The 7,458-nt window shown below is 37.7% G+C and overlaps 1 protein-coding gene across 1 annotated transcript; it reads right to left on the reverse strand.

Moving 5' to 3' along the window:
* Positions 1-840: 840 nt before the first annotated feature.
* LOC116117396 (leucine-rich repeat-containing protein 57-like) lies at positions 841-1,729 on the reverse strand. The gene is made up of 2 exons (XM_031403437.1): positions 975-1,729; positions 841-901 (listed from the first exon to the last, which is right to left on the reverse strand). Exons 1-2 carry the CDS (start codon positions 1,460-1,462, stop codon positions 847-849), a joined length of 543 nt encoding a protein of 180 aa, XP_031259297.1. The 5' UTR covers positions 1,463-1,729; the 3' UTR covers positions 841-846.
* Between the last annotated feature and the right edge of the window lie 5,729 nt (positions 1,730-7,458).

The following is a 7,458-nucleotide window of genomic DNA, read 5'->3' on the forward strand; positions in this document are numbered from 1 at the left end:
TAATCGATTATATATGTTGTATTCGGTACTGGAATGAATGATGAGCATAACTAGGAGATGACTAAATGTTGAATCGTGAAAACTTCGAAACATACTACCCTGGCACATTGATGCATATGCAGCAGAAAGAACCCACTTTGATAAATTTGAGGTATTTGATAGTTGAATACCAGTAATTAGAGGAAGAAACCTTGAGTATCTCATGCAAACCAATAACAAGAAGTCCCCAAAATCGAACGAATAAGAGCATTAAGCCACTGCTATTCTCTTTGTTCTTTATTTGATTTCTGCAGAGTCTTTTAGGATGTGGTTCCGGTTCCTCATCAGATCCGCCACAGCAACTCCCAAATCTGTCAGCTTGCTCGTTGGTGTATTCTTCTAGCACTGCTTCCCCAGAATCTTGATTATGGTTGCCAATTTCTCAACAGAAATGTGGCTTCGATCACGTCAGGTTGTGATATAGCGGACATACACCACAGCATTTCACCTTGGAACCGTTGATGTTCCTCACGGGATATTTTTTAATTGGTTGAACTCAAATAAGGCTGTGTATGAACCATTTAGAAGTTTAACATCCATACAAGGACTATACCCCAATACCAAGTGATCCGACTCAATTATATGCCATCTGGCAAGACCCACCAATCGCGAAATTGCAACGGAAGTGAGCCGTATGGCTGTAACTGCTTTCAAATTGGTAACTACAATTAACATAAATTGCTTCATCATAACAACTCCTCATTAAAGGAAACAACAGCACAAAAAGCAATCCGATGAATCTTCTATTGCACCAATGCTGAGGTAGCTGAATAGCTACTAAAGACCAAACTTTGATATCTGAACCAGTTAGGAATTTACTTCCAGGTAAACATAAACTGACTGTTGGTATCTCATCACCTTCCTGTAATATGAAAATTTATGATTTATGATAAGAGAGGGAAAAGGAGGGAGAGAGAGAGGAGAGAGAGAGTAACCTTTTCGTAGCCCACTCTGAGTAAGTAGTTGCCATAAGTTGAATTCTTCGTTGTGAATCTGCCAAAGTATTGACGAATGCTTTCTGATTTAGATTCAGGCAGTTTGTGAACAAGAAATTTACATCCAAAAATGGATCTGAGCTGCAGTTTTCAAATACTCTTTCAAGTTCGGATGATCTAATCTTTTGGATTGAGGGAAGCTCTGGTAGTGAATGAAGCCGCTTGCAGTTTACGGCCTCAATGTAGTCTAGACATAATGGAAGCTCTGGTAATGATAAAAGCATATTGCAACTCTCTAAGTATAGTTTTTTCAGCCGAGAAAGCTGCTTGAAATTGGTAGGGAGGGTCTCAAAAGAGTTTCCACATAAATCTAATGATACCAATGAGGATGCACAGCAGAGATGTTCTGGAATTTCTGTTAAAGCGCAGGAAGATAAATCTAAATATCTTATCTGTTTCCACCGCCAACAGAGGAAGGAAGTTGACATATAGCAGTCTTGGTGCCTTAAGCTTTCTCAAAAATATTAAATCCCCCAAGTTGTTTGGCAATATATCAAGTTTTGAGCAACCTGAAAGATCAACTCTCACTCAGAGATGTTAAATTACAAATGCTGCTTGGAATAGTCTGAAGATCCTTGCAATCCCGTAATTCCAAAGAACGAAGCCCAATTAGATGTTGAATTGAAGACGGTAGTGCCTTAATTGCTGCTCCACTTAAATTAAGATCTACCAAATTTTCATTTCCTCCAAGATTTTTGGGAAACTTTCAAGTTCAGAACAGTTCAAAAGATAAAGAACATGAAGGAACTTCAATTTACAAATGCTAGTTGAAATTCTCTTAAGCCTTGTGCATTTGGTGAGGTCTAGTATAACAAGCTCACTTAAACATTCTATTGAAGAAGGAACTTCTTCAATTGCGGTCCATTTAAAAATAGATGTTCTATATTCCCCGAAATCTGCGGAAACTCAATGAGATTGATGCAAAAGGAGAAATCAAGAGTTGTACGAGAAGCAAAAGAATGTTACTTGGAAAGCTTTTAAGATTTTCGCAGCCCCGTAAACATAGGAAACTGAGTTTAGCCAGATGTTGTATAGATGAGGGAACCTCAACTAAGCTTCTGCATTCTTCAAGATTATAATCTCAAGTGGGGTGCTTCTGACAGGTCTGGCATCTTAATCAGGTTTTTCGATATGAAGATCAATTGACTTTAACTTGAAGGCATGCTGCATCAAAGATAAATTGTTAGTTATATATCAAAAAAAGAAAACGAAAGAAAGATGTATTTGAATATATTGTACCTTTGTTCCTTTCCAATTTTTTAAGATTGCTACAAGGTAATTTAAGTTCAACAAGGTTCTCCGGGTAAATTTTGACGGCAATGTCTTCGTAGGATACCCAGCCCAATAGAGATACCTCAACTTTCAGAAAGATACTTTAAGCCTCCATGAAGCTTACTTTGGAGATATCCACAGACTCCTCGTAAAGGGCATGATTATAGAATTTAATCAATCTAAGATTACCATATTTGCAAAGGCTCTTGAACTTAATCTCAAATCTTATTTTGGACATATTTAAGAATATACCTTCAACTAAATCAGTCCCCTGATAAACCAAAAGTAAGGAACAAGTCAAAATTAGAATGGATATCTAACATTTGATTGATGCAATAATAAGAAATATATATATATAGAAATTGTTAGATCCTACCTTATTGTTTTTCAATATGTGGTAGACATCTCATGATCCCAAACCTGCTACGTTTGCCAGGTTCTGTTATAGATTTTTGATAAACAATATCCCGGCCCATTTCTTGTAATAAATCATGCATTTGCAGCTTGTTGCCGATATTGTACCAGAGATTTATTCATGAGGCTACTCAATCCAAATCGAAGAGTAATGACCATCCAATAATTCGCAACATAATCTTTATCACCCCCTTTAAAGAAACATGCAATATCAAGAAATAATTCTTTTCTTTCCAACTTAATCCCTCATAACTAATTTTCAACACATCATAGATTTGGGGATCACAAAGCATTTTTAAGTTATAAAATGCATTTCCCTTCTCGTTTGCTCTTTTGGTAAAGGGAGGCGACAATACTTTCAGCCCAGTGGGTTGCCATTGGCAAAATTTAGTATCTTGATCGAGAGCTCCCGAAGATCTTCCAAGGTGATTTTCTTGAAGGCATGGTTACAAAAAAGGTGAAGAGCTTCATTGTAATTCAATCCCTCAACCTCATATATGCTATGCACTCCATAACTATGGAGCACTTGCTTATCTCTCGTTGTTATGATGATTCTACTTCCTTGACCAAACCGATCAAGCCCTCCAGTTAAAAATTCTAATTGCTTAAATTATTTACATCATCGAGGACAATGAACACCTTTTTGCGTTGAAGTCGCCTTTGGATATATTGTGTATGATAGGAGTGCCTATGTTGAGATTTTCTTCCAATACCTTTGAAAGAACTTGGTCTCGTACATGAAACTAGTCCATATTTTTCCAATTTCTCTAACATTATTACTGAAGCAACAACCTTCAAATGAGCTTGAAATTTGGTTGTAAACGGCTCCTGCAATGGTGGTTTTACCTATACCCCATCCAAATTCCTAAAATTGAAAATCAAACAACCCAATGCATAATAATGATTTAACTTGCTCGATACGAGAATTTAATCCAATTAGGCCACTGAAATCATTAGAGGATGATGTATCTTTAATTTTCTCCAAAATGTCTTCAACAATTTTGTCCACAAGTTGTGCCTCGGGCCTATCCATGTGAAGATTACAATGGTGTAAGTAGAAATCAACCACCAAAAGCAAAGAAATTAAAAAAAAAAAAAAAAATTGTAAAAACACAAGTAAAATACACATTTTTCCTATCCACCGGCAAACTGAATGATATAAAGTCAACTTACTCAGCGTCCCCTCTTTGAAAGCGGGCTCTTTGTTACATAACAATGCGAATTTTTAATTATTACTTAAAAGAGAAATTATTAATTATTTAACTGCATAAATGAATAAGATCATGCGATTCATCCCAATTTTGGATTATGGAAAGTAAGTATCTAAAAGGGTAAAACTAATTCAAAAGCATGCTTTTCCATCTCTTTACAAAACCTGGAGAATTATTTTCATAAGTTTTCTCCTCTAAATGAATAAATACACAGACTCATTCACATATATTTCGATATATGTTATAATAGAGTAGAAAAATCAGATTTACTTGGTGACAGGGAACCATCTGACAGTTGGCAGCTTCAGCCAAAGCATCTCCCCATTTTTGAATTTTCTTTCATCTCCTTGAAGCGCTCTTCATGCTTCACAAAAGAATCCTAAAACTTCCGGTCTGCCTACGTACATGTGATGGATCTACCTGATAGAAAAATGGTAAACCATTTGGCCATTCATTCGTTTGCATTCAAGGATCTTTGCTAGTTCATCTAAGACCATCGGGAAGAAGCGCAGTCTTTTGAGAAAATAATGACTGAAATCTTTGAGTCTTCGATTGCTTTCAAAAGCACAGGTGAAATTATCTCCCCCGCTTGAGTCCTTCATCATCAGAAGGTTTCAACTTGTTTTCGAAACAAAGCGCATAGAGATGGCTTGTAAAACTATTACGTGAATCCTCACCTCTGAAACTGAGGAAAACATCATATTTAGTTTGGTAAATTGTGGAGAAGAAGAGAAGAAGCCATAAAAGAAAAGAAATACGACTCTTTGAGAAATATGATAGGACTAGAAGAAGTTTAGTTACCACAAAAAAGAGAGATGTGCGTTAAAAATTCTGCTCATAAATTTTTCCACACGACCTTTTTGCCCATAAAATTTCTTTTGAATTTATTTCATATATTTTTCCATAATGACTTTTCGTCAATCATTTTCTCTCTCTTCAATTATTGACGAATTGTGGAACAACCCATATTTGAAATTAAGCAACGGAATCAAAATGTTGATGAAGTTTGGCTCACCTATGGTCAAATTGGAAATTCTCTCTTTTCATTTATTGTACGTTATGGGCAGCAGCATTCCATGGTTGCATTGTTGTCTAAGAGAAATGAACTTGTAAAAAAGTCTAAAGGAATCTTCAGCTTTTCCCCTTTATTTCACATCACAATCTAGGTGGGAAGAGACTAAGAAGGTGAAAGAAAAAAAAAACAAAAAATAATTATTTGATATATGAACCTTTACCATCACCGTGAACCACCACCGATGCGTAAGGTGTTACCGATCGATGATCTATCTATTTGGGCGGGTTCTAGCCACCATCAGGCAACAACTGGCCACCTGACATTATATGCAGTGGACTAGTTGAAGATTGTGTTTGAAAGGCCGAATAACCTTTTCCCACCCTAGGTATCTCGAAACTACAAGTGGTACCTGGGTTTGTAAAACCATTAACGTTCCACCCTTTCTTCAATTTCACCGTTAAAATTAACAATAAAAAGGCATTTAAGTCCTAATTCTTCTTGTAAAAAGACAAAAATAGCCATATGACTATTTTGTTGTCGTCTTTTGCATAATAAGTTGCTGATATTTCTTGTTGTTATGAAACGATGTTTATGAAATTTTTATTTTTATAATCTAATTTAAATTCAAGGTCTAACAATATAACGCCTAAACCGGTACCCATGAGTTACTATAACTTGAAAGATTATGAAATAGATTGTTCATTATGTCAAATTTGTAGGATGCAACGAACTTCCATTACAATTTGTCAAAATAGTCTTGTACTATTGTTTCAGCTTAAAGAAGACAGAGGCTAACTAGTGCAACAGGGCTCACCACATTGGCACATTGTTGATAAGACAAAAGTTTAGGTAAAGTTAATTACTACACTCTTTTCAATTGAGCTTGGGATGCAACAGTCAGCCCACCCTAGGTATGTCGAAACTACAATTGGTACCCTGGGTTTGGAAACCGATTAATGTTCCACCCTTTGTTTTTAATAAAAGCCTAAAAAAAAATCTAACATTAAAATATTACCTTTCAACCCAAATACTCTTAAACCTCACAAATCAACCCTAAAACACAATTTAAGACTCAAAAACTAAAACTAAAAATAAAAATAAAAATTTTACACCGCCATGGCCAAATATATTATGGCCCAATATCATGTCCGGCCTATGGCCAAGCCCGTACAAGGCCCAGTTGAAGAGACTTGACCCAAAAGCATTAAACAATATGCTTAGAGAATCTTTCCAAAGCCCAAGCCCGTACAAACAGCGGATGTTTGCTGTCTCGATACCCCGAAAACTAAGGGAAGCCTGCTTGTGTAAGAGCTTCGGCTCAAGCATCTTTGGACCAACTCTTCAGTGCTACACTAACCCCCCAAACAATTCAGTCAGCTCATTCGCCCAACTCACCGACACCTTCGTTGAACAATTCGCCAGTAGCTAGCAAAAAACTCGAGAAGCTATCAGTCAACCTATACAGAGTATACTAGAAGAAGAGGGAGTCATTGAGAGAATACATCAACAGATTCAACAAAGAAAAAATCTCCATCCCCTCTTGTAGCCTAGAGATGGCAGTAGACACCTTCAGAAAAGGTCTTCTCCTAGATGGAGAACTATACAAAGACCTGACGAAGCTCGACTGCACCACGAGGAAGACGCCCTAGCTAAAGCTGTGATTCAAATAAAGTGGGAGGAAGATGAGATGAATCGGATGAGGCATGCCAGATATGACGACCGTCACCAAAGGCAGAATGATAGAAGATCAAAGTCCAGATTGTTTGAGCCTCGTTATCAACCCGCTCCACGCAATCTGAATAAAGTAAAAAAACCATATGACCGTCGCCAACTAGAGCTGACAACAGACCATCCGGATCAAACCAATACAAAGTTCCAGAGTGCAACCTTAATGTCGAACTAGCCTAGGTCGTGGCAATCATGAAAGGAATGGGAACTATAGGTAAGTGGCCAACCAAGCTCAATCTCGAAGTGAAGAGGGACATGGCTAAGTGGTGTGAATTCCATGGTGACCATGGTCATAACACCGCGGATTGTATCGCCCTATGATTGGAATCGCAACACTACTAAAGAGAGGACATCTCCGAGACCTATTGATGGATCAATGGAAGAATACAGTCAACCAGAGAAGCTCGAAGGAAACATCTCCTCCTCTATATGAACCTACACCAAAGGGGTTATGCTCCATTATCTTTGGAGGGTTGGAGATCAGTGGGGTAAGCTATTTCTTAGCCAAGCGCTACGCCCGAGCCAACAATCACCTTGAAGTCCAATCCATTCATCTGCCCCCTCGAGCGCACACCAACTAGGTTATTCAGTTTGAAGATGACGAGCCAGTCACCCTTGTCGCCCCTATCACAATGCTCTGGTCATCTCCCTCCAGATCGCCAACATCCTAGTCAAGAGATTATTCGTAGATGGGGGATCCTCGGCAAAAATTCTCTTCCTTGAAGCAATGAAGGACATGGGACTGGAAGAAACAAACATCAGCAGACGACCAACCATGCTGGTT

Source organism: Pistacia vera, unplaced genomic scaffold (assembly GCF_008641045.1).
Source record: "Pistacia vera cultivar Batoury unplaced genomic scaffold, PisVer_v2 Contig806, whole genome shotgun sequence".
In the NCBI taxonomy this organism is placed as follows: domain Eukaryota; kingdom Viridiplantae; phylum Streptophyta; class Magnoliopsida; order Sapindales; family Anacardiaceae; genus Pistacia; species Pistacia vera.

Coding starts and splice junctions, on each gene's coding strand:
- LOC116117396 (XM_031403437.1), bottom strand. CDS start 1,462: ATGTCAACTTCCTTCCTCTGTTGGCGGTGGAAACAGATAAGATATTTA. Junction 902..974: donor TCAGAGTGGGCTACGAAAAG/GTTACTCTCTCT, acceptor TTCATATTACAG/GAAGGTGATGAGATACCAAC.